The sequence below is a fragment of the Poecilia reticulata genome, linkage group LG9 (assembly GCF_000633615.1).
Source record: "Poecilia reticulata strain Guanapo linkage group LG9, Guppy_female_1.0+MT, whole genome shotgun sequence".
NCBI lineage: Eukaryota > Metazoa > Chordata > Actinopteri > Cyprinodontiformes > Poeciliidae > Poecilia > Poecilia reticulata.
This window is the reverse complement of record NC_024339.1, coordinates 18786674-18813803: the sequence shown is the minus strand read 5'-3', so window position 1 is coordinate 18813803 and position 27130 is coordinate 18786674. Positions and strand designations below refer to the sequence as shown.

Here is a 27130-nt window from a genome sequence, read left to right as displayed (position 1 = left end):
CAAATGGCAAGCAATGCAGAAAATGTATTTTGCAAACATCCCTGTTACTGTTGACAGCATCTTAATACAAATCCAAATTAGTTGATGCTGGAGGGTAAAGCTAATGTCTCCCAAGAGACATTACTTTGTACTTCTATAGTCTTAAAACCACTTCAGTCTCAAAAATGTTATAGTTATTTATGCAAATGCAATTTTATGAAGCCTTAAAACATTATTCAATGAGACTGAAGCTTCTGATTATTTACAAGAGAAATTGTGTGTTGCCTCCTCTCTCCATTTTCTGTGTAAATAACCATTGGCTTCTTGGTAAATTCCCAACTTTTGCAAACATCCACAGATTTAATGTTCATAAAATACCATTTGAATTCAAATCCACCTGGACCTGTCTAGGAGTAGCAGTTACCTTAATTCTGACCTTGATTTATGCAAAACAGAGATTACTCTACTTTGGTAGAGTAATCTGCTGGAGGTGAGATGTTAACTACCCACATTATAAGATCCTAACAGAACCCTACTCTAAAAACTCTTTTATTAAGAGATCATACCTTGGAAGGTATTCAATAAACCTCAATGCCTTCCAAGTGCTTTTGTTAATGAAAATTAGTACAGAAAAACTCAAATGAAAAGAATAATCAACTTTTGTTTTTGTTTTTTAGAAAACACTCTTATTTATTAAATAAATAAATACTGCACTTTATTACACAATAAGTTATTTAAGACATTGTTACCTAGGTGATAATGGCTCTTAAATGGTTCTAAAAAGACCTGGTGTAATGTCGTTCTACATAACCTCTCGCTCAGAGTGCCGAGACCATCTGTCAAATATAGACAATAAGAAACAAATCACAGTTTTTAAAAGTTAGCGTAGTGTTACACCCCTCCCCGCTCAGACAAACATGTATTCATTTAAACCCTTCAACATCCACACCAGTCATTTCTTTCCACAGCTGCGATGGCTTGGACATACACTGTACATCATTTACAGTATCTCACAGTCGAGCTCTTGTTAGAGTTGAGAGCTTCGTTTTATGCTTCTGGAATCAAACCAACTGTTCTGTACACACCTAAGCTGGTGCCAGCCCAGCATTAGTCTCGTTACATGCCCAAAAGCCCAACATGTGGGGTTCACATTCGTACCAACATCCACGGTCCTCTCTCCCTCTTTTCCAACAGTACAAATCAGCCCTTTATTCCCCATCAACATTCATTGTGCTACATTTCATTTTCCCCGGCTCTTTCAGTCTCTCTCTGCATTACACTTTCACCTGCACCGACGCTGAGTCATGACAGTGAAACGGTGCAGGAATGTTCATATATTTTGCTCAAGCCCAGCCCTGAAAATCCGCCCGTTCTCTCGCAGGTTTCCTGTTCCTCTGCAGCACTGCAGTAACACAGTGGGTGGAATTTTCAGTGTTTCAGTCCAAAGCAATTTTTGTGGGTTTAGCTGCATCTCTGAAGGAGCATATTGAGGGAGTACACCAGGCGCTGGCGCAGGTCGTTGGGGCAGCCAGATGTCAGCAGGGAGCTGAGCTTGAACGTTTTAGAGACTCGTTCCTCGTTGATGTACGTCAGCATGTACTCATCCCTCTGGCAGCACAGGATGATCTTGGTGTGATCGTGGTAGAAGTTAACCTTTGGAGGGAAAAATAAACAGAAACCCATTAGAATATGTTACCTTTAATCTACATCTGATGTGTAATTCAGTGGAGAGAAAATGTCATCTGAACAGTTCCTCCGAACATGCCCAGCAACAACTGTGTTTTCTGCAGCTGTGGGTGTGTTTACCTGGAAGGTGCCGTCATTAAAGAGCATCATGAGGGCGCGGTCTGACTTGAGCCACTGCAGCAGGTAGAGACGGGGCATGTGTGAATCTGTTGTAGTACCAAGATCCCCACCCTGAGAAAGCAAAAAAGACAAATACCTCGGGATTAGACAGGCTGCAACTTGAACATTTCTCATGTTGTAGGGTGTGGAGAATTGAGGAGCAAAAATAACAGCAAGAGAGATACGGCTTAGCTTGAGAGACTGGTATTTTCACTTACATCCATGAGGTTTTCCTCCATGTAATGGGAAAAGTACTTCAGCACAGTCACTTGCCCCACAAAGTGCTCAGGAACCTCGCAAGTGGGAAAGACAGAGCACTGGCCTAACTCTGCATAGTAATGAATGGTCCTGAGAAGGAAGAGAGCGCAGGGTGTTAAACATCCAATTTGTAAAACCAACACTAGATAAAATAAACAAGCACATATAGCCCATTTTGACTTTTGGAAACAAATTTTTGTGAAAACAGGAGCTGAATGTGTCAAAAAATAACCCAATATTTAAGGTAACTCCTTTTTTCTTTTTGTAAATCTGACTGTATCACCAAGCCAACAGATTTAACAACAAAGTATAGGCGTTATGATAGCATAGACTACTGCGTACTTTCTATCAGGCAGGAGGCTCATGTGGGTGCCATTGTTGAAGAGGACGCCAACAGTGTGATCGGACAACTGGTAGCCGAAGCCGTACTTATTGGAGTAGTCCACCCATTTGGTGACCCACTGAAGACTGCAGCTGTTTAACGTCTGAGGAGTGTCATTTGCTGCCAGGAGAGAAGAAAAGTCAGGATCAGAATACAAGTACATGAAAGATTTTGGGCAAGTCTCAAGCATGAAAGTACGCAAGGGAAAAGCTAAAGGACTAAGGTTTCAGTTACTCAGTGGTTTACTCACCTTTAGGCATATTTTCTAGGCATCCTCTTAGCACACTGGCAACAGTCTCAGCCACGCTCCCTGTTGTGTTGTCTTCAAGACCTTTGGAAACAAAGACAGAGAACCATTTATATGGATCAGAGGTAAAAAAAAAACAACAAAAACGCATACACTCAAGATTTATTACACATAATCTTTTCACTCATGATGTAACTTACATTCACTGCTGCTGCTACAGCTGCCCAGACTCCCCCTGACAATCAGACGAATGGTGTCTTGCGTTGCTGGCGACTGACTCTCTGTTGCCAAGGCAACGGGGCTCCCGGCAGATGGCGGAAGTAGACTTCCATTCTGAGGTGGGAAGGAGTGACGACAAGGCTTAGATTCTGCGAGTTTAGATCATCTCTTCCTACTCTGACTCAGTGGTCACCCACAGATTTCAAAGTGCCTGGCTTTAAAGGTTGAGATTAAAGTGCTTTCAGCTAGTTCAGAAACTGTGCTTGTTAGAAAGTTTTGCTGCAGCTACAAGGGGTGATTCATTGGATTCTCCACAGCGGGGTATCTCAAATCCACACAAGTTTTAACTGCTGTGTGACTAATGCACCTGCAAAAGCAGCCTACCCACACCCTTGTAAATATTGGGCTGTTGCTTTCTTACCTCAGACATCTTTTTGCTCTGCTGTTGACTGATGACCGTCCTCTCCAAGTCGTGCTGCAGTTTGTAGATCTCCTCCTCCTCCTTAGTTAACTTGTCTGCAAGAAAACAGCAAACATTAATCCTTGAAACTGCACAAACTGACTCTTAGATGGTTGCATGCAGCCATCATCTGAGTCAACTAAGTATTTGTTTTTATTATTATTACTATACTCACTGAGGGTTTCGTAGTATTTGACCTTATCTCTCTTCCCACCAAACAGTGCAGCAGCAGCTTTCTTAAAGAAGCTCTTTGCAGGACTGGAGACGTGAAAGTCTGGTGGTGAATGGCAGCAGCTAGGCGACAGACGCTCTGGACTAAAGCCCTGTGGAGAAATGGGGAAAGTGGGTCAGTGTGCGGACAGATAATTTCAGGGGCGGAAGGGTCATCTCTGAACTCCCACAAAGTGACATTTGCAGACTGAAAGCCAGAGCGAGCCAAACAGAGGTCTAACCTGGGTGAAGAAGTCGTGCCTCAGAATATGCTCTAGATCGGGTCTATCTTCTGGAATCTTGGCCAGCAGATTGGCAATGAGCTGCTTCGCCTGCGGTGACAACGAGGAAGGGAGCGAGTACCGTGCTTCTCTTATACAGCGGTAGGTCTCCTTCAGATTGGTGGTTTCAAATGGAGGTCGGCCCAACAGCATAGTGTACCTGAAACAGAATCCAAGCGATTGCATGAGTATACGGTTTAGAAAACATATCTTCTATCTTCAAGCGGTATTCAATTGTAATTTATGATGTTGACAAATTTTGCTGGAGGTTTTTTCAGTCCCTAACAGTGGAATAATAGGAACCCAACTCACATTACACAGCCCAGAGCCCAGATATCCGATTCACAGCCGTGACCCTGCTTGTTGAGGACCTCAGGGGACAAGTAGTTTGGAGTCCCGCAGATCGTCTTCCTCCTGTTTCCCGCCGGCTCCAACTTGGCAGCGAGACCAAAGTCTCCGACCTTCAGTTCCATCGACTCGCTAACAAAAAAGTTCCCTTTGAGGGAAGAAAGACAGTGGCAATATGAACACTTGCTAAGCCAACCCAAGATCAAAGGCATGGTACTACACAATTATTAGGGATTTGAAGAGTTTGGTTACAATAAATCACATATAGATGTACAGATTTGCAAAATTTTGCAAAAAAAAAAAAAAAACTGTTGTGAAACTTTTGTGGATAAAATTTTCTTACCCAATTTAAGGTCCCTGTGAAGAATTTCTTGTTCATGCAGATACTTTAGTCCAGAAACAATCTGTCTCAGGTAATACCGCACTTCTGGCTCGGTAAGCACTTTGCGTGCCTTCAGAATGTGGGCCAGGGACTATGGAAAGACAAAATAGAAAATATTTAAATATATACATCTACTTTAAGAAATCCTACATTGACATGCTCCATCATAAGTGCAACACTGTGAGCTTCATTAAGAAGTCGGAGGTTATTATATCATGCATAATAAAATACAAATAACTAGTAATATATTTACTTTCTATGCAATGTCTTCTTTATCTTTCTTATAATTGCACTCACTTTTCGACTGCAGTATTCTAGCAAGATGTAGATGTTCTCTTTGTCCTCAAAATGGTGATAAAAATGCACGATATTTTTGTGGTGCAGGACTCTGTGCAGCTCAATTTCTCGGTCGATCTGCACACAGAGAAAGGACAACACGATCACGTCTGTAACCAACGACATTTGAGCGACAACATGCCCGTGGATCCGCACAGGCACCGCAGCAGCGCGCTTACCTTCTCCCGCTGGTGAGGCTTGGAGACGCGCGCATGTGGGATAATCTTTGCTGCGTAAACTTTGCCGGTGGAGAGGTCTGTCATCTCATAACATTTAGCAAATCCTCCCTGGATGAAAGAGGGGAAACAACATTGTTAAAACGCCGTTCCGTCGGGGTGAGAAGTAAATTCCAACGAGTCGAGGGCAGACGCTGAGCTGTGCGCTACCTTTCCCAAAACTTTCCCCCGGCAGTAGCACTTCCCCGTGGCCGGGTCGGTGATGATCCTAGCCATCTCTGACGGAGCGCTGCGCTCCTCCGTTCTCTTCCGCCGAGGCTCGCAGGACCTCTGCGTTGATTCGCACATGCTGCTGCTGTTAGTCTGTTGGAGGACGGTGCTTTTATGTACTTCCATTGGAGTTCTGATTCTCTTCCCGCATACAGAATGCATCCCAGAGAGGCGCTCTGGAAGCTTTTATACCCGCTCTCCCTCCCTCTTTGTGCTCTCCCCGTCTCCCTTCTCCTCCCTCATTATCTACCCAACTCCCTCCCTCTTTCTCTATCTCATGCACACACACACACACACTCTCTCTCCCTCTCTAACGTCATTGTAGGAAACGGGAGCAGGAGGTCTGACTTTTATCGATCACCGATACCAGACAGAGAGACTGCCCGTTGATGGTGACAGAGATGTAAAATACGAATTTATTAAAACAGAGTGTTTTGATTGATCTATTTTAATTGTTACATTATGACCCCAATCATTTATTAACAATGGAAAAATGGTAAATGGCATTTACTTACATTGCGATTTATCAAGTCCAGAGGACCCCAAAGCGCTTTACACTACGTTCAATCATTCACGCATTCGTGCACATTTGCACACTGATCAATAGAAAAGAAAAAAAAATTGTTAACGGAAACAGAAAGTAAAATGTTAAGATCATATATCATGGTTAAAAAAAAAAGGACATTTAATCCGTGGGTCTAATCCAAAAGGTCTGCACGGCACACGACAAAACCAATCTGCATTCCGTACAGGCTGGTTTTAGACTGTGGAGTACCGAGGCCAGTTTAGAGCTATAGCGCCCTCAGGTGGATATTTTTGAGTCAGGGTGGAAAAATGTGTCAGCATGATACACAAATCAGATGTATGACCACAGACAGGTGTAGTACATGGCTCTCACTGTCCGGGTGGGATATATTTAGTAGCTTGAGAACCTGTTGTCTTCAAAATGAATGTGTTAGGAGCAGAAAAAATGCCCAAGAGAAAGAGTTTGAGAACATTTCACATGTACGTACCAAAAACTGCAGATCTGAAGAGGTGCTTACAGTGGTCTTCATCTATCAAAAGTGGTCTAAGGAAGAGGCAATCTTGATCCATTAGACAACCAGACAACTGCTGCACAGGCTGATGCGGATTCTGACAGAAAGGTGCCAGGATATATTAATGTAGTTTCTTGCGTGGACAGAGCAGTCAGCTAACCCATGTTCACTGTTAAATACGGCAATAATGTGGACATCAGAACTGGACTATGGAGCAACAGAATAAGGTGGTTTGTAAATTAATAGTTGTTGTGTGTGTCACAAACACATGGCACCTCAATACAGTATGGAAAGAAGGTAAGCCACAGGTCGTAGAGTTTTGATTTGGGTAATGATCAGCAGGGATACCCAAGATGCTACCATCCACATAGACGTTAGTTTGACAGCTACCAACTTCCCTATAGCCCAGTGGCAGACCATAAACCATTTCAATGAAACAATATTTCTTGATGGATGAAACCTCTTCCAGTAAGATAAAGTGGTTCAGGAATAGTTTGAGGAACACAATAACATGGTTAAGATGTTGACTTGGCCTCACAATTCTCCCAATATCTTAATAAAGAATCTGTGGGATGTGCTTGGCAAACAAGTGAGAATCATGGAGGCCTCACCTTGAAATATACAACACTTGAAGGCTCTGCTGCTAATATGTTAGCACGGTTTAAGGGGAGTGGAGTCCATGATTTGACTCCAACAGACCCAGCTTCCACAGTTAACACAATTTACAGAAACATGTCCAACTCTTGACATTTAATGATATAAGATGATTACAAATGTCTTCTGATAACCTTAGAGATAGAACAAAGTCAAGCCTTATTGACATTTATGAACTTGTTTTATTAATATTTAGACAGGGTGCTGCACAGATAATCAGTGTTGCCTGTGCAAAATGTATCATTTTCAATCTAGTTAAAAGTCTTCTCTAATGTAAAAAAATATCTTTCCAGATTTTCACAAATCATCAACAGAGTAAAATAACTTCAATTTTTTATGAAATACTGAACAACAAATAAATCATAATATTCAGCATTCTTCGTTAAAAGAAAAACAAAACCAAACAACAACAACAATAAAAAACACTGCACTAAATCATCCCTGATTTAGTGCAGTGTCGGCCACAGCATTCGATTAATTTCATCTCCGTCTTTCTCAAGTGTGAGCGCACAGAGCTGATCTCATAAGCAAACGTCTGGTCAAGTCCAGAGCCGACAGCTGATTTTTGGGGCCAGTTAGGGAAAGGAAAACGGCAAGAAATGACCAGCGCATCTTGAGGAAGCTCCTTCAGTAGCTTCTCTCCCAGCACCTCGATCTGTTAACAGTCATAGGAATACAATAACAATACAATGACATAGTAGCAAAAATGAAGTAAAGAGAAGATTTTCAGTAGAAAAATGGCTTACCACTCCTGGAACAAGGAAGGCTGTCACATTGTTGTACGAAGACAAATCGGCCTAAGATGAAAGATCAAGACACTTAGGGCTTTGATCACATTTTGTGACTTTCTGAATTCGTTTATCACATTTAGGAATATTACAACCACAAAGTTTAATAGATTGTATTTGAATTTTAGTGACAGACCAAATCAAGGTTGGGCATAATTTTAAAATAAAAGGAAAATGCTACATGGTGCACATGAGTCAATCTACCTACAATAGTGTTCGCCAAAGACCCGAGACATGTCCACACAAACTCCATGCTGTGATTACAGCCAAAATCACGATTGATTTGTAAAAGCAATAAAAAGGGTAAAACATCCAAGCTGGTGAATACTTTTCATAGACCATGTATCTGCTGTCATGTCCATGACAGTGTGATGCTGCCACCAGCATCTTTCACTGAGAGGGCCGGTATGTTCAGGGTGATGTGCAGTGATAGTTTCCCTCTACTAAGTTTATTGTAAGTAAAAAAAAAAAAGTATAGTTTGGTCTTATTTGACTAAAACACCTCCTTTCACATGTTTGCTGGGACGTCTCCAGGACATGTGAACAAACTTTAAATAGGACTTCTTCCTGCTGTCCACCAACAATGACTTTTTTTCAGCAATCCTCCATAGAGGCTATATGTATGGAGAGCTTAACAGTTGTCCTCTCAATAGATACTCCCACTGTAGCTGTGGATCTCTGCAGCTCCTCCAGAGTTACCATTGGCCTCTTAACTGTTTCTCAGATATTTTGATGGCTACTTTTGAAAGACACAAGAAGACTGTTGTTGTCCAAGCCTTACCTTCCAGAAGTCCTTCTTAACAAAGGTTACTTGGCTGGAGGGGATTCTTCTCCAGTAGGCTTTGCTCCTTGCATAAGCCACTAGAATTGAGTTGATCTCAAACCCTGTGCACTGAAAACCAGCGGAAGAGGCTGCAAATATCTGGAAAAAGCACAGCATCGTGTAAAATTCAACCACAGCAAACAAGGCAACAAGGAAAGTGCCTTTTCTGTTGCCATTGCACATTTTGATAAACTTGTTTCAGAGAACCTCTCTTCACTCACCAATCTTCCATCTCCAGCTCCAAGATCTGCTAAGCGACCTCTTCTCCCCTGGAGCAGCTTCATAACGTTCTGTGCTTGGTCTTTACTGGAGGGCAAATATGGGACCTGAGCCACAGTGGACACAGCATGTGGTGAGTTAACATTGCCTGCCTGAGCTGTAATTACTGTAAATGCTACTTTGCTTTTCCAGTGGTGAGAACAAGTAAGAACATAAGATTCTGTTGTCGCATCATGGTAAATAAGCTCTGAAGAGCTTAAGTGTTGCGGTCTTGTTGTTTAAATCATCCCAGTGTGAAACACAAATTTCCTTTTCTTTGTTTACTTACTGAAAATGCTTCATATTAAATATATTTCTGCTTTCAGTAAGCTCTCTGTGTGTTGCTAACAACCTTGACTGACTTTTGTCTGTCTGTAAAATAACATAGCAAATATTCAGATGAATTCTCTTTAGCTTTTACCTGGTAAACTCAGTTTAATTTGTCACTGGGAAAAATCCACTTCCCTTTTTGTTTGTCTTGATTTTTTTTTACACACTGTCTTCCTCTATATTTTTAAAGAGGGGTGGCACCGGCTCATAGTGGTAGAGCAAGTGGTCGAGGACCCATCTTTGCCCGATTAGAATCTTGAAAAGCATGAGTGAACTTATGCAACTACAAAGATTTGTTAAAGAACGGACACTCAGTGAATTCCTCACTACTAAATGTACTAAATATTATGGTAATATAACAAAGTCGAAGTGATTGAAAACCCCAACGTAGTAAGTAGTAACAAGGTCACTTAAAATCATAAAGCTCATCAACATGAGTGTCTGACCTCACATTTCTAAACTTTTGACTCACAATATGTTTTTGTGAGTCAAAAACATATTGAACCCTATGGACTGAGAATATGATGTCCATCAAGGTCATGTGTGTGTAAAGGTAGACGAGCAAATTCTTTAGGCAGGATAGCTGGTAACGTAAAAATCAAGAGTGTTGCATAAGTAACAAATTTAAATATAACAAAATGTTAAAACATTTACCTTTGAAAACAGAAGCCAGAAATTAATTTCAGATTAACTTTTTTGGTTGTTGGTGCAAAATTAATAATTTCAGTTACAGACTTACCAGTTTCTTCTTTTCCCACATTTGATGCTGGCATGGAGCACTATGCTCCAAAATAAGCAAATTATTGTTAATCATCAACTCAAATTGTGTGTCTGTTTAATTTTTTTATTATTATTATTATTATTATTATTTCAAGCATGCTATTTTGAATAGATTTATGGGCAAAATACACACAAGGCAAAAGGAAAAAAATAAATAAATAAAAGAAGCAATATTTTGTACCTTAAGATGCCGTGGGATTTTGCGGAAGCCAGGCAGAGTGAAAACGCTCCATAATCCATAAAGACCTGTGAGGATGGCGCCTGTGCAGGCCGACAAGATGGGATGGGGTCTGCTTGTGGGAAAGACCCCACCGTAGTCCTGAATGATCACCTCGATTGAGTCCTCCATTGCAAAAACAGTGTGAACACCTGTACAGAAAATAAACAAAAATGTCTTCTATATTTAAAGAATTATTGCAACAATAGAGTTCCATAAAAATAACAGTAGCCAAAAAGGCTTCGACTTCTTGCTTTGATTAAATTAGCAAAATAAATAATATTTTAAAAAATGAAGGTCATCTGCACTTTCTTCTTTTATGATTCGGGGACTTTAAAACTAAAAGTAACACAAATGATTTTTTAGCAACTCTTAGAGCTTATTGATGTGATTAGCAAATGTTTTGTGTGGTTAAACAGAAATGGAGGAATTAAAAATTCAAAACATAACATCACCACCCATACATAGCAACAAGTGCTTTCGACATAGAGCTTACAATATGGCAAATATATATATTTAATACTTAAACTTGTCCAAACCCATCCAAATTTTATATATGCGATTAATTCATACGTTTATTTATAGTTTTTGGTTGAAAAAATGTGTGACCAGGTTTTTTAAAACTCACCGTTTATGGTAAACATGAACCTATTAGGACAGTGTCAGCCTGTCTTACTGGCTCTGGAAATGAAGCCACTGAATTTCAGAGAAAATTTGAGGTGTCAAAATAACTGGGATAACATTGAATAAAAGGTGTTACCTTGTTTTTTTTGTCCCCCAGTGTGAGGTAACAGACTTAGTTCTTTTAAGGACAATGAGCTGGAACAGACATCCGGCGCAGAATGAGTGGAAAAAGGGAAGAGTGTTATCTCAAATTGGCTGCAATTGAGGGTTGACCCAGATCCTATTGAACATTTCTGAAGAGAGGACATTTCATTGAAAAGATTACTCCTGCAAGTCCAGAAGAGTTTCGTCAATAGAAGGGAAGTGCTGAATAACATACAAAGAGCTCTCAACAGTAGATGATAGGCAGATGCTGTCATTGTTACCTAAGGTTCTTCAAGCATTAGAGAAAACCAATAATAAGATGAACCCAACATTGATGTTGTCAAATAATGTGAATGCTTTATTGCTTTATTTTTTTTTATAATTGTGTCCTGGTTTAAACATTTTCCACAACCACGTCCCCTGATGCCTTCGTTGGTCTTCTTGATACTTTCAGTTCTGTAATGTTCTCTAACAAACCTCTGTATTTACGCTGTGAATAAATTACACATCCTGAAACTCTATTTACTCTAAAAAGGGCCTCTAAAGTTGGTTTAATGGCATTCTACTAAGTGATAGTAGAAAGGGGAATGCACACCAAAGTTTTAAGATTTATCTCTACCGTTTGTCACAACTCCTGTCACAAAAAATACACTCTGAATGTTTTGATTTTCATGTGAGAAAAAATAAATAAATGAAATCAATTCCTAAGAAAAGAATGACAATGAACTGTATTTACTGTTAATTTTTGTTTCATTGGCAGTTGCTAACGGCAGATGGAGCTACAGCGACCTTTGGTTCCCCTAGAAACCTTCCAGAAAAGTTTGTCTTAACGCTTTGGATTAAAAATAATACAAAATATCGACTCTTATCCTCGCACACGTGTTACCTCTTAGCGAAAAGTAGAGCTATATGGTCGGATTTTCGCTGAAGTAGCTTGTAAACAAAGTGAAACGTTTAGGGTAGAGGTAGCCGATCGATGCGGAATAAGCTAAAAAAAAATGCTACATGCAATAGCAGTGCAGGATGCACACAGAAGCACTCTTCTAAGTAAGGGGATTTTTTGTAAAACACAGCATAAAGTGCATGAAATTGTGAACACACATGTCTGAGCTGCCTACCTGCCCCGCCCCTCTTTCTGACGCTTCACAGTCTACAGCCTGCCTCACACGGGTCGTCCAAAGGCCAGTCAGTCACAATAACCCCGCCCTGTGACAACTACCAGGTCCTATCGGTTGTCTGCCAAGTAACGGATGCTCTCTCTGCCTGGCAAGATGAAGTGCATATTTAATCCCGTCTGCAGTTACGTAATATCTGATGCACTGTGATTCTTAAGATCATTAAAGTCCACGCAGTGTAAATCAGGTGTGTGCATTAACGCACGTTCAATGTGTTGTCATTAAATCACAGCATTGGTTTTATATTCCCATTTTCTAATCTACATACAAAACCCTAAAGTCTCATTTTAATTGCAAAACATGGACATTTATTTATCTCGGAAGCTCTACCGCCTGCCTCCATTGTGGAGCCCATAATATTCATATTCATCAGCACTCAGGTCGCTCTTCTTTTCTCTGTCCCTCTGAAGCGGCGCTGCCTGCTACAGGGGCGTGGGCACGCCAGCAGAACAGGGTGAGTGACGCAAAAAGCGAGAGCCTATTATATTTTGCTTCCTGGAAGAAAAAGGGGGGGAAAAAAAGCCAGGTTGGGATTGATGTTAACTGGGGGCGGGGGGGATAAAAGATATACAGGTGGAATATTAGGCTACCGAGGATCAAATGGACTTGTATGGGAAGGTAAGGTTGTTAAATGCATGTAACTAGAAACTAAGAATGTGGAAAACTATTAGACAGGGCTTGCTTTTTTTTTTTGTTTTTTGGGGTTTTTTTTACCATAAGAGGGTGTGTCTCAGATAAACTGAAATCTGAAGCAGCGTTTCATCCAGCTGTTCACAGCTTTGAGGCGCTCCACGCAGGGGCTGCTGCCTCCATGCGCTTTACAAACTGTAAAAAAAAAAAAAAAACTACAAGACCCGTGTTCTTTGTTCCCGTGACGTAGCTGATACCCATGACACGCGCTTCCTTTCGCTCAGCCGAGCCAGCATCATCATCATCATCACCACCACCATCATCATCATCAGCAGTAGCGGCAGCAGCAGCAGCCTCCAGATCGGAAGCGGAGGGGACAGCTCCCAGGTGCTGAAACTGGTTCGGAGACAGAGAGAGGGGGAGAAAAAATACCATAAAATCAGCGTCTGCGGTATAGATTCAGAGAAATAAACCTCTATCCTGCTTATCAGGGGCAAACACAGGTCGAAACGAGGCCTTCGAAACAGGTTTGTCCACACAATGTCCTTTTGAGTTTCACATATGTGGAAGAATTTTTGTGAAACGGTAGAATGACATCCTCCTGCTCAGAACAGCCCGTCTATATAGTTATCTGGCATGCGGCTTCTTTGCTCAGCAGCGCTTGATTATTATTATTTTATTATTATTATTATTATTATTTGTATAACCGGCTTATTATGGCGTGAAAACGGTGTCCTTGCAAACACAGACACACGCTCACATACGGAGGCGAATAGAAAGCGAGTGCAGGACGGGCATGATGGAGGTCCGGCATCTTTTATTCAGCGCAAAGGCTGCAGGGAGAGATGGTCGCACATGTTTAGGGACGGAAGCTGCCCGGTCCAAACATTCACCTTGGAGGGAGCGATGACCGCTCTCCTGTCATCTCCCCAGTGCAACGTGCATCCTCTGAGGTGGCTGACTGCTGACTGCTGGCATGGAAAAGCTTATGTCAGAGTGTGAGCTTTCAGGACTCTGTGTACAATTGTAAACAAGCGACATATTCAATTTAAATGGGTTAGATTTTAATCATTTTTTTAATGAGTTTAAAAGGCATAGTCCCGTTGTTTTCAGGTGAAGTTATAATCAGAAGTTGTCTTATTCTTGGTTGAGAAAATCTGAGAAATAAAAGTATCAGCGGATTTTTATTTTTATTTTTTTCAGAAGAGACCATTGTTAAGTGTGTTGCTGTTTTCTCTGCTGAACAACTTCTCTGTATTTTCGATTATGTTGCCACAGATTGGAAATTCATTATATTTAACAGCTAAAATCAATTAGTCAACTGCCTGCTAGCTTCTCAAATCTGCTCTAGGTAAATCCTGCTTCAATTTTTTGCTTATCAGGTTTGTCCTCCAAGGTACAAAATAGTATTTGGTTCACGAGAAAGGCAGGTTGTTCGAAAACCTGGGATGTGTCGTTTATTGGAAGAAGCTTTCTCATGATTAACTTACTCAGCTTGCTAGCAGACTTTAGCATTAGCACTACTGCTAAACTAACTAAAGTTGGATGCAAAAATTTCAGAATCTGTTTTACTAAGGTGGCATTTTTAACCGTCTCCTAGCACATTGTAGCTAAGATTAATTAGCAATGGCTGCCTCAGAGTTAAGACTTAGTTTGAATTTGGCCTTTTTTTGTTGCAAAATAGAAATTCAAAGTTACTGAAAATCAAAGTATTTCACAATAAAAAATCTTGATATTTGTCCAAATAAAGAATGTCATATTTTAATTCACTCCATTTGAGGAAGCTTATGTCCTTGGGTAAAATTTACATCATATCCAATTTCCAGTACTCTGAAAAATTAATTATATTATAAGCCAAATGTTGCCCTTTTAATATTAATATAAATAAAGACTACTGGTATATTTATAGAGATTTTCTGATGGTGGAAAGAACTCAGCTTGTTATCTAATACTCATTAAACCAACAGCTTGCTGTGCTGGTCATGCTGGTTTTCCTGACGCAGCCTTCTGTCATCTCTTATCTGTATCCTGTAAAACAAGCTTACTGTACTCTGCAACCAACATGTAGATTTTACAGTTGCCCCTCACCTTTCCTGCAAGTGCATACAATCTGGTTATTGTTGTTTTAATGACTTGCCAGCAAATTATTTTATAAAAATGTGTTCACATGTACAGTGTATGAAGTTTTCATTCCCATTGCTTCTGTTTTGGTAGATGGCTGCCACTCAGGATGTCAAGGGGAAAGGAGAAGGAGGAGACCAAAATTTCGACTACATGTTCAAGCTGCTCATCATCGGCAACAGCAGCGTAGGGAAGACGTCCTTCCTGTTCCGCTATGCTGATGACGCCTTCACGTCGGCCTTCGTCAGCACTGTGGGCATCGACTTCAAAGTTAAGACCGTATACAAGAATGACAAGAGGATCAAACTGCAGATCTGGGTATGAAATATTCACGAACACAGATATCAAACTTTCAGAAGCCACAAAATGTTTTGGATCTGATTTCTGCCTGGCCTGCAGTAGCTGACCACAAAGCCAAGTTCTAGATGTGTTTACATCTCTTTTTCAATAGGCACGTATTTTATTTTATCCAAACAAATTCCTGTTTCAATTTTACTATGTAATAATTCCATTTGGGATTGTTTATTATAGATATAATTTTATAAAGATCTGTGATTAAGGTGGCTAAAAAAGGTGTAGACACCTTTTTAACAAGCAAGTTTTTCTTTTGATTTGATTCTTTTGATTGAAACTCCATATGTTTGCTGTACAATTCAACTGATCAAATCAAAGTAAAGCAATCCTTTGTTGAGGCACCTTCAACTTTTAATATTCTGGATTTCCTACTTACATGTCAAAAATGCATCTGACTAAGCATATGTTTAAAAATAAATTGCCTACATGCATCTTTTGGGATGGCAGAACTTCCACAGAAGTTGTGGAGGATCAAAACAAGCTCTTGCACAAATATATTACACCAGAGAAGTGTACGGAAACATCCATAGATTCATACATACATATTATCGCATGGTGAGGATTTTCATTACTAATAGGAAAAAATTATGCAACAAGAGAGCCAGTTAAAAAGCTGGATTTTTTTCAAATCTTATGGAAAGAAAATAATAAATTGGTCGTGGAGGCTGAAAGGCTGATAGAAACACCGAAGGAGCTGTAGGAAATTCTGGTTGGTGCTGGGTTGTGTTTTACAGGTGAAAACTATTTTATGTATTCCACATGTTAGGGAGGTGGTTTGAGGCAGAACATGGTAGTGGCAGCCTCACGATGTGGGGCTACTAGATATGATTTTAGATTTTGTTAAAGGGGATGCAGTTATAAACAGTCAATTTCGACGCAAAGCCTTCAGGCGTCAGATAGAGGGGTTGAGGATGAAGGGGAATTTAAATTCCAGCATCACAGGGATCCTGCCTTATATTCAAAACAACAAAAGCATGGTGTCACTGGAAGGATACCCGGACTGAGTGTTCATCAGAATAAATCTGCAGACAAGAATTATCCTTACAGCTGAATTTATTCAGATCATGCGTGTATGGTACAGTGAGAACATATTGCCAAGACAATATACGGGATCCTGACAGACTCCTACTAAAGAATCCTAACAGTAAAAACTATTCTTTGGCAAAGTATCAATTTTATATTGTGCACATGATGCAGCCAGGCCTTTGCATCTGTTTTGTTTTAGATTTTTCGCGTCAACAGGGTTAATCAGATGAATCGTAGAGGAGACACACTCCTTCCAAAGTGGAAACATTTTTTAAATAATTTATCTCGGTCTCATTTTTAATCTGGTATTTTTAGATTCAGTGTAATTTGTATCCCGGTGGCCTTCAAGGTCTTTTGGAGAGCTTAGATTTTGTTTGGTTGCTCTTGCAATGTGATACCTGTCACAGAAAGGTTGTTGTTCTATATCAAGAGTCCATTTGATCCATGTTTGTCCCATTCTCTGCCCACATATTTCATAGATGTCTGATACGTCATTGAGAAATAAGAAAAGTACACCTGAACAGTGCGAGTCAACGTTTTGGCTTGTAGGACAAATAGAGATTGTTTATATACAAAAAAATCTCATCCTTGCAGCTTTTGACAACAACAGGATTTGCATTTTGCATGTTTTTTTATGAATAATCTCTTAATTGATAAGATAAGAAACTATAATGCCTGGATAAAAACGTTGTAGTAAAAGGTCAAAAAAGTGTCATAATCCCTAGTGTTCTATAAATTCATGCATACAGCTGACATAGAGCATGATGCATTTCCTTAAAATGTATTCACCAAACGGCTTTGTTGTGCTTTCTAACACTGATCTAAGTGTGTGGACAGATGGAAATCTCAGAATTACTGACAGCAGACTAGTAAGTGTGCGGGGAACAGGGAACAGGGAGGAACACGGAAGTGACACCTTGCTCTTAACGTGTGGGAAACTGAAGAATTTGAATGTGTTTAATTAAGTTTATCTGAGGTGCTAAAGCAGTCTCTTTTTACCTCGCAGACTGTAAACGTAAAAAAAAAAAAATCCGAAAGACTTCTTGTCTCTCTCTTTTCTTTTTTCCATGTGGAGGCTTTGCCCGTTTTGGGGAGCAGTAGGCACCTTCTGTAGCAATTATCCATCCTCAGAAAGTGACCAATTTTGTTTGAACAGGAAGATGAAAGCTAATCGGGATAATGTGTTTTCATCAGCAGCAAAGACAAGCATATTCTGGGAGAAAAAAGGATTGCCCTTGCATCCAGATAATTGGCCTGTCTCTTTTAATTGGCCTAAAAAGAGCTGAGACATAGAGTAAAAGGACCTTTTAAGGTGATGTGTATTGGCTAAAGTCTTTGCACTTGTCACACGTCATAATACATTTGGACTTCTCGCTGCAAATGTGTGAGACTGTGGTGAATGAAACTGACTGATGGCACAATTCACAAAAAATGGACACATGCAGAACAAGAAGGCTTTTGCACACAGCATGTTTCCGCTCGCTGCCTTGTAGAAGTCAGCCGCTTTCATTGATTTCTGCTGAGCAGCAGACGACAAGCAAAGCTTTTTAAAGTGCTCAAATTCCACGGACTTAAGCAGATTTTTTACTTTTTTCTGCTCCACTCTATTTTTTAACTATGTCCAGTGAAAAGAAAAACACTTTAAGCTATTGGGACATTTTTAAGTTTTCAACAAAAATCTCAAAGATGCAAATTTCAGACAGGAACACAAACTGGGGTAAAATGTGCAGATGACTAAAGCATGACCTGGTTTATGCGCAATGACAACAAAAAAAAAAGCTGTGGCATTTCCATTCTTTGCTTTTACACTGATTGGCAAAAATATCCACTCAGCTTGAGCTTGTTTCCACAATGTGTTTTAGTGGCATTTAATTTAACATACCAACGCAAAGTAATTTATAATTGTAAAGGGAAAAGGCTATATCGTTTTCAACACTTTTTGTGTGACATTCAGTTTTTACTTAGTACCCCTAACTGAATACATTGTTGGAGTTGAATTACATCTACAAGTCATTTAAAAACATGAGCTTTTACTTTTCAATGATTCTCTCCCCCCCTGAACTAAGGATTGCCCTAGATTCCCCATATTCCTCTTGGATAACAGATTGAATATTCCTCTAAGCTTGGAGAAATTCTTTTATAACCAATTCCCCCACTTAGCAATTATGACCTATTTTCGTGTGTCCAAATACATTCACGTTTGTGATAATAACTCGACTAAAAGAGAAAAAGTTCTCTTTCAAGTCATTGTTTGTTGTACAGAACATTAGTGAACATTACAGGCTGGTGCTGGTTTCGGTCTCTGCATGATCTGACAGAGAGTCCCAGCTGCAGCGAGGGACCTGGAAACAGAGCTGACCGGCTGTGAGCAGCGTCTCTGCAGAGTGAAGGTCAGATGCGTCCTCTGGCTATAACAGGCCCGCTGTTGTGATGTTGTGCAGGCGAACAGAACGCCAGATTACCATGGCAAACACAATCCAGAGCTCCCTGTTTGCCGTCTGTTCGTCAAGAGCCAAGTGGAGCAGCCAGTATTCCTCTGCCATGATTCACAGACAGCATGAAAACACACTTGTTGTGGGTGTAAGAACAAAGCTGTGAACATACAGTATCAGCATGAGGAACAGGAGGGATTTCTCATTATGTAACCCATAAAACAACAAAACTACTGTACAAATTGGGTAATCGGCTCCCAACTGTAAATACACTTTTTACATTTCCATTTGCTTCCTGAACATCTTCTGACTGTGATACATGGATCACCGTGTGCACACAAACACTCTCTTAAATTGAAATGGTCTTATTTCTATATTTGGAACTTTTTTGATGAGATGCGTGTGATGATCTTTGCCTCACCGAACACCGCTGATTGATTATTGTGGAAAGAACTAAATCAATTTAATCAGCTAAAACCGAGGTGTTGCTCCTGGCACCCTATCGCTGCGAAGCCTGTTCAGCTACTCGTACAATGATTAGTTCCGAATAATGAGCACAAAAAAAGAGGAAACTTTGAAAATTGCAGCCATGACACCAAGCCGATGAGGTTTTGTGTGTATTAATAGCAGTGCATTAATAATGTAAATGCCGGCTCATGAACACTGTGGTCCGGTGTGTGCAGCTTCAGCTGTGCAGGGTCGGGTCAGTGACATCGAATCATGATGTCTGTGTGCAGGACACTGCAGGCCAGGAGCGCTACAGGACCATCACTACAGCTTACTACCGTGGTGCCATGGGCTTCATCCTCATGTATGACATCACCAACGAAGAGTCCTTTGGTGCTGTGCAGGACTGGTGAGTTTGTCTTGTTTTATTAATTAATATTCACTCTCTAAACACAGTACACTGAATATTGACATTTCGTCAATTTTTTTTAAGTTATTACCCAATGTGGATCAAGCTACGGCCATCGGTGCAGTGATGTTTGAAGAACGCTCTCCCATTTTATCTGCTTCTGAATACTTTGTGTGAAATCTGACAGGCTTCCTCTGCAGCTTGCATTTTCACCTTTCATGGAAACCTTTGAAGTTCAAATCTGGGGTCCATTCATGAGTCACATTTGCAGGCTGAACAGTAACTCTGAGCCAAACGTCTGCTCTGTTGATGCATTCATGTCAGGAACTGGGATAGTAACATTCAACTAGTCACAGAAATTAGGTTTCTGGGTTAGTGTTGTTACTTTGAATAAACAACAGGAAGCCAGGATGCCAGAGACAGAATGTGTCTTAATGTTTACTAATCAGATGTCAAATTGTGAGGTGTTTCTGACAAGCCAGAGGCTTTGCCAGCTCAGAATTGCCATTTTGTTAGAGGAAATTATGTAATTCTGTGCGTTCTGCATTAAGTAAGATTACATCACTTGACATGACCTTCATAATTTGCCATCAAATCCTGAATCCTCATTTGTAAATTTAGCATTTAAGGACTCAAAAGTCATCCTAACCTCTCAGAGATGTTTGGACTACTATACAAAACTGTTTCAAGGTTTTAACTTTACTGGAGTTTTCTATGAAACATGTATCTATGCCTTCAAAATGTAGAACTTTAAACTCTTTATTATTACTCTCTTCCCCACACAAAACCTGATACTTCTTTAGATAAAGCTGTGAGAAATACAAGTTTGTCAAACACAAAATGGTGTTCTGATATAAATGTGATCTCCAAAGACTGGCTTGAAAATTAGTACAGAGTCAAAGACAAACTCGACAATTATTAATCTCAAATGTCCCGTCAGATACATTGCCTTTGAAAACTATTAATAAATTACAAATGTTTTATTTTCAGATATCATGTGATTGACCAACAGAAAGTGTTGTTCAGTGGAGGATGCATGGTCACATGGTTTTCACATGATAATCTGTAAATTACAGACATTTTTGCCCATTCTGTATTAAAACATACCTTATGAGTCCATAGGAAATGTCTGTAAGCATTCATTTTTATGTCTTATGCCAGGCTGTCTATTGGTTTATGTATTCAGTCTGATTGAGACAACACTTTGAACTAAACCATTTCATTGTTGCTCCAGTTGTTTGTTTATGGTTGTTATCCTGCTGGAAGGTGAACGTCTGCCCCAGTCTCATATCTTTTTCAGTTTTTTCCCCCCAGTATTTCCCTGAAATATTTCAATATTTCTGATTGAAATATGTTAGAGCTGATATTTCAATCAGCTATTACCTGTCCTACTGAAGAGAAGTATCACCACAGCATGATGCTGCCCACACTATGTGTCTGTCACCACATGGTTGGTCTGATCTGGTCCTCAGTGTTAGTTTTCCTGAAAACATAACTTTTTCATGCAGACCAAAGTGGCTGATTTTGGTCTCATTTGACCAGAGCACCTTCGTCCATCCTTATCACTCTTCCATTTGGACTACATTTGTGACTTGCATTAATGGTTGCTATGTCAACACATTTTCCACCACACTGTTTTATATATTAACGCAGTTCCTCCAGAATTGCAATGGGTTTCTTGGCTGTTCTCTCTAATTAAAGTTGCTGGAGTCTATTCCCTAATTCAGGACATGATTACATGATGCTATAACATCATGTAGACATTTTTTCCTCTACTTCTCAGGTCTACAACATAAAATATACTGTCATACTTAGCTATAAGGATAAATGGAGAATTAGAGAAAAAAAAAAAACATCCATGAACTTTGAAATATCTTCCGAAAGACCATCACACTAGAGCCAATGCCTCAACTCACTTTGTCACTTTTAGATTAGTCAATTGTACAGCTACTTAAGAGTACACATGTTCACATGAAAGCTGTGGTATTTTTTTTCAAAATAAATCAAATCTTGGCAGTCTTATTATCTGTATTTCATATTTGACCCTAATATAAGAAGCCAGATTTTAATCACATCCCTGTGAACCAGGCAGGTTTTCTGTTGGTCCACTTGTGATTGCTACAGGACTCTGACTCTTTGAAGGTTTTCTGCAGTCTGAGCGCCGACTGTGATGGCTGTCCGATGAAAGGGAGCCGTGGTTACAACAGGCCTGGGTTACCTGAGAGCTCACTTTGCAGAAAGAGGACAGTGGAGTAAAATACATACATGGAGCGCTCCTCTTTTGTCTTTGCCGCCAGCTTTAATTCTACTTTCTCTTGTTCCTTGTGACAAGGTTGAAAAGGGGGGAGAAAGGAGGTTACCATGGCGATGGCTCCATCCTAAACTATCTCTCTCAGTTAGTCTTTTGACAAGCTCATTTCATGCCTGAGTCAGAGACAACCCAGAGAAATACTGTAACACTGAATCTAAATGTTCAATTGAAAAGATATTAATAAACAGTCATTTCAGATTTTGCTTTCTACTTGTGGACCAGCAGTGAGAGGACAAGCTCTAACATCTTGATGCCATCTCTCTTTGTTACTCTTTCTTTTTGTCTCCTGCTTCTCTCACTCCTGTTTTCTGCTCATGGTGTGTTTGCTGCCCTACTTTTAGTAAGAGTGCAAACCCTGCAGCAACATGTTCCTTAAATTCCTGCTTATTTTCCAGAGTTCAGAGAGGTTATAGAGAAGAGCAGTAATGATAACTGGAAGCTGAGGCATTTTTTAAAATATAAGAACAACTATTAAAACAACAGCAATTATCATTTTGTTCCACGTAGAAAAATAATTTTAAAATAAATAGTGTTAATACTTCAACATGAGCAAGTTTTGAGTGTTAATGTAAAAATCTTCACATTCGCTATAAAGTGCTCCTTTTAACAATAATTAGAATCTAAAATATCTTTTTGACAAACTAATTTTCTCTTTTTTCATACTAGTGTCATTTCACACATTTATAGTTAATCCAATACACATAAGGGAGTATTTTTACACAGAAATTCTGGACATGAATGAGGATGGTTACTATTACTATTAGAGTGAGTCTAATGAAGATGGTGTTGATGATGGTGTTGATGTTTGGCACCAGGATGGTAAGGAAATAAATAATATTATGATGATGATGCAGAGGGAGCATAATGTATAATGATGACAATTATGTCATTTGATAAAAATGAGGATTTTAATTATAGGAATGATGATTAGAGTTGGTGATTATGGTGAATTTCAGTTTATCCTAAAAAGTGTGTGATGCGCAAGGAGTAAATAATGACCTATATTTGAACAAGAAGTGGCAGCATATTTTTACTTCACATATTTGAAATTGACCCACTTCTCTGATAATGGCGTCAGTGACTCACAAAACGGGATGAGCCAAAGAACATGAACGTAATCGCTGTTCATGACCGCGCCAAATGGCGGACAAACATTACATCAGATGCTTTCTTCCTCCATCTTTCCATTTTTGAAGAGTCCTGTCAAACAAACAGAGGCACAACAACACAGATCTGTCTGTTGCTCTTGCAGCAGACCCCATGAAGATGATTGGTCTCTCTGTGTGTTTGCTTCTGATTCTGTGCAGGTCGACCCAGATAAAAACCTACTCTTGGGATAATGCGCAGGTAGTGCTGGCTGGGAATAAGTGCGATATGGAGGAAGAGAGAGTGGTCTCAGTGGATAGTGGCCGCCTGCTGGCTGAACAATTGGGTAGGTTGTACTACAACATCCCCAGCAACAGGTATTTTAAATTATTATGTAATATAATGAAAGAGTTGCATACAAACTGTACTCACCACCCTGCAGAAGTCTACGTCCGTCTTGAACTTTCTATTCGGCCCTTGTTATAATAACAAACCTTAGTGTGCATTATTAGAAATCAATTGGACAAACCTACGTAAACGTACAATTTATACTTTAAGATGCTAACAGAAAGATGATCAATGGTTTTCAACTTCCAAAAAAAGTCTGTAAAGTGCGGATAACTCTTTGTTTTCTTGCCTGTAGGTTTTGAGTTCTTTGAGACGAGCGCAAAAGACAACATCAACGTCAAGCAGACCTTCGAACGTCTCGTCGACCTAATTTGTGACAAGATGTCTGAGAGCTTGGACACTGATCCGGCTGTCACCACGGGAGCCCCCACCGCCAAACTGACAGACAGCGCTCCGCCCCTCCAGCAGCCTGGATGCAACTGTTAGTGGCCGGCAGTGGAAAGCTGTCAGGGCAGGAGAGTGCAGGAGGTCCTCGCTCTGCCAGAACCGCCCTCACCGGACTGCAGTTCAAAGCCTGTTTAGTAGTAAAAATGGCAAAGGCTGCTGCTTTATCTCCCAAACGTTATCACCTTATATAACAAGCAAGTACAGTCATTACTAATGTAAAAACATGTAACGCCACAGGTTATCTAGACTATAGGGAATCAGCATCCTTCAGCTAGTTAGTTTGATAATAAACCAATCCTGTCTGGCAGGACTTGAAATAGTTCAACACTTAAACTTACACAAGTTGTCCTTCAGACCTTTAATATCTTTATGAATACCTATACAAGAAATAGAATCAGTGAGTGCTTTAATATGTCTATGAAGTTTTCTGTATGGTGTAAATCGTCCTTTTTTTCTGGGTAATTTTGACTCCTAGAGCGGCCAAATCTAGGATTTAGCGCACTAGGCGATGTAGCGGCTTTCCTTTTGTGTAACGACTGTAATAATAAGCCTCTGGCTGTGACTGTGCAGTAAGTGAGCGTGGATTTGCATGAGTGTGTCATGTCATGTTGCCATCGATTAATCAACTACCTTTTGGGGAAAAAAAGTGGCCTTTCAGCATCTCCAACTCGGCCTCTGTAAGTCCCTCTGTAAGTCCTGCTTCCCGTTGGAATGAATTGAGTCTGTGTAACTGATGGGAGTACAGTTTCACCCTTTGCTGTATGTAGACGTGTGAATTCTTCAATAAGTATCTGAAAAGCAACTCAATCATCATCCTCAGCCTTTAAATGTTTGATGCAAAGAGCATGCTGCCAAAAGGTCAAACATGTGTGCTGTTTTATCTAAATATAGGCCTTACCCAAAGCTCCTCATCCTCAGCTCCATTACATCGAGGCACAGTAAAGCATTCTGATAAAAGCAGACGATGCATCCTGGCATGGAATAAACAGCCATAATTTCTTATTCAGCATGACTTGTGCTGTAAAATTGAACCCCTTCTTTAAAAAGAGGAAAACAAGATGTATGTTGCTTAAAAAAACAAAGCTTCGTAAATAAACACCACCTTCGTCTTTAATAAATCTGTGCCGTGTAAAAGTCGTAAGTAGTTCAAAAATTCAACGTTTCGAGTTCATCTCATAAATTCATCAAAAAAGTGCCAAAAACATTACGGTTCAACTAACCTCTTAACTGTCACGCTCAAAATACTTACATATAAGTTAGTGAGTCCGTGAGGAGGCTGGTGTCCTCATGACAGTTAAGGGGTTTTAACATTGTTGGTTGCTTGTTGCATAGGGAAACAAAACTACAAAAATGTAAAAAAAAAAAAAAATGCATGAAGTCAGTCCTGACGTATCGGTGTAGAATTATACTCTGAGACACTGTAAATATCACTTTGTCTTACACATTTAGGAGCATTGTCATGGCACTCGCTGTGAAATGCAATGGGCCAACAAGTGCAATATTTTATGGATGAAACCCTGTAAATAGTTTCCTTCTGTCATCTTGTCCAACAGCTCCATCTGCAGTTTTTGCGAGAGAAAGTAGGAAGGTGTAGTTTTGAACATGTTGTGCGCTTTCTGAAAGGGGTGGGAGCTTCACTGACAACCTGCAGTCGCTGAACGTTTGGTGTAATGTGGACATAAAAGACTGCAGACCCTGTTTAAAACGTCTGATTTTTGATCTGAGAAGATGAGATCAAGATAAATCCTTTCAGAGCGTTCCACTAGTTTCAGCTTAAAACAAACACGCCCAAAGCATTGTGCTGCCACCACCATGCCCTACTGTGGGTATCTTACTTTGGTGGTACCCACAGTGCATTGATATTTTGTGCCAAACAGAAAGTTCAACCAAATGATCATAACACATTTTCCAACATATTTTTGGGGAAATTTTTTTTTTGTGTGCTAAATTTATATTGACTGGGATAAATAAATAAAAAAAGCTTTATTTCCTGCCACCCTATCCCATGTCTCTGTGTTGCTGCATGCATAGCAGACAGTTCTTTAGCATATTCTTTACACTTTGTACTTTATACTTTTTTTTATCTTTTATTACTTTGGTGGTACATCCAGTTTTTGATCACATTTAATGTTTTGCAAATTCTTTGTGCCCTTCTTGTAACTGATGCTGTTTGACAATGAGATGTTTGCCATTTGTGGTTTTCTGTGGAAAAGTCTAAAAGAATGGCTGAACTTTATTTGATGTGGATCAGAGGGATGGTGGCAGGCGTGTAATGACTCCAATTTAACGTGGGCCGGAATGTGGCTGCTAATTCCGAGCACGGCCGCGTCCAGTGTTTTACAAAAGTGAGCAGACTGGTGCAGCCATGTTATGGGAGTCAGACTGTTTTTAATATGGTTTTAAAGGTTAGAGGTCACATTACCGGTGTAAACATTCTGAAACTATCTATCTTGACTTCATTCTTTTACATCACAAAAACCTCCCACTTTAACAGGGGTGTAGACCTTTTATATTTACTTTTAGTGTGTGGATGCTTGCGTGCGCGTGTGTGTATGTAAATATCTGTCTGCCATATTGAAGAGACGAATTAGAGTTCTACAGTGTATTGTTTGTGTATATCTTTTTGTACAATTGTATTTGCGTACTGTATGCTGTTCCTGCTAACTGTTGGGTGTTGACTGAACTTTTGTTATGTCAAAATGCAGTGTTGTTGTGCAAATAGTCAGGGAGATAACCTAGTCCATGCCATATGCTGTACTGTTAACACAAGAAAAGGGATACACTTAAACTTGCACACAAAGTGTGTTTGTTAACATATGTGTACATGTCTTATAATATAACATGTTGGAATAAATTATAGTAGATCCCCAGAAAAGATTCATTTCATAGAGAAAAACAGCCAATCGGATAAATAAAATCTCATTTTAGAAACCTTTACATATAACTGAATATATTTCTTGGAGTGCAAGCAAAAATGAAATTGTATGTTTTTGAGATTATAGGAAATAAATTCAGATTCTATGACGGGGTCTGTTTTATCTGTCTTCACTGACTGATGAAGCACGATAGGGGGCGCTGGAGGCTGGTGAACAGTGTGCATGTCTGTGTCTCAGCAGCTTTATTCAGTTGATGCAGTGGAAGTGGCCTTTTTTGCAAGACAAAGTGCGCCTCCTAGTGTTAAAATGAGATCTCTACAATCTCTTATATTTGCTCTTCCTATCACACGTTTTCATCCGTCAAAATTATAACACAAGCTCAAATACACGCATACACATACATTGATATATGAAAAAAAA

The 27130-nt window shown here is 39.9% G+C and overlaps 3 protein-coding genes across 7 annotated transcripts; 1 reads left to right on the top strand and 2 right to left on the bottom strand.

Moving 5' to 3' along the window:
• Positions 1–672: 672 nt before the first annotated feature.
• On the bottom strand, positions 673–5591 carry plk2b (polo-like kinase 2b (Drosophila)). Its single transcript, XM_008418396.2, has 14 exons — positions 5334–5591; positions 5127–5234; positions 4909–5025; positions 4573–4702; positions 4194–4377; positions 3843–4041; positions 3566–3713; positions 3352–3446; positions 2912–3044; positions 2715–2795; positions 2425–2584; positions 2043–2172; positions 1786–1896; positions 673–1632 (listed from the first exon to the last, which is right to left on the bottom strand). The coding sequence occupies exons 1-14, from the start codon at positions 5553–5555 to the stop codon at positions 1441–1443; spliced, it is 2010 nt and encodes a 669-aa protein (XP_008416618.1). The 5' UTR covers positions 5556–5591; the 3' UTR covers positions 673–1440.
• A 1655-nt stretch (positions 5592–7246) lies between these two features.
• Positions 7247–12408, bottom strand: LOC103470173 (protein FAM173A). 5 transcript variants are annotated; one of them, XM_008418390.2, is made up of 8 exons: positions 12167–12408; positions 11041–11197; positions 10909–10961; positions 10245–10432; positions 8917–9021; positions 8654–8794; positions 7831–7881; positions 7247–7739 (listed from the first exon to the last, which is right to left on the bottom strand). In XM_008418390.2, exons 3-8 carry the CDS (start codon positions 10922–10924, stop codon positions 7515–7517), a joined length of 726 nt encoding a protein of 241 aa, XP_008416612.1. In that variant the 5' UTR covers positions 10925–10961; positions 11041–11197; positions 12167–12408; the 3' UTR covers positions 7247–7514. The 5 variants fall into 5 exon arrangements, with proteins under 5 accessions (XP_008416612.1, XP_008416613.1, XP_008416616.1 ...); XM_008418391.2 differs by having other exon boundaries at positions 11041–11099; XM_008418394.2 differs by lacking the exon at positions 10909–10961 and having other exon boundaries at positions 11041–11099; positions 12167–12403.
• Positions 12409–13034: 626 nt separating this feature from the next.
• On the top strand, positions 13035–26858 carry rab3c (RAB3C, member RAS oncogene family). Its single transcript, XM_017306842.1, is given in 6 exon segments — positions 13035–13050; positions 13053–13240; positions 15068–15292; positions 19524–19642; positions 23261–23385; positions 23683–26858. Coding segments are annotated over 6 exon segments (864 nt in total). The 3' UTR covers positions 23874–26858.
• The last annotated feature ends 272 nt before the right edge of the window (positions 26859–27130 follow it).

Bases quoted from the DNA above. Each gene is read 5' to 3' on its own strand.
- plk2b (XM_008418396.2), bottom strand. From the start codon at position 5,555: ATGCATTCTGTATGCGGGAAGAGAATCAGAACTCCAATGGAAGTACAT. The intron at 5,235-5,333 runs GTAGCGCACAGC...TCTTTCATCCAG, and splicing joins GGGGGAAAGTTTTGGGAAAG to GGAGGATTTGCTAAATGTTA. The intron at 3,447-3,565 runs GTGAGTATAGTA...GTTTTCTTGCAG, and splicing joins CAAATACTACGAAACCCTCA to ACAAGTTAACTAAGGAGGAG.
- LOC103470173 (XM_008418390.2), bottom strand. The intron at 9,022-10,244 runs GTACAAAATATT...ACTGTGGCTCAG, and splicing joins AAATCCCACGGCATCTTAAG to GTCCCATATTTGCCCTCCAG. The intron at 7,740-7,830 runs GTAAGCCATTTT...GACTGTTAACAG, and splicing joins CCTTCCTTGTTCCAGGAGTG to ATCGAGGTGCTGGGAGAGAA.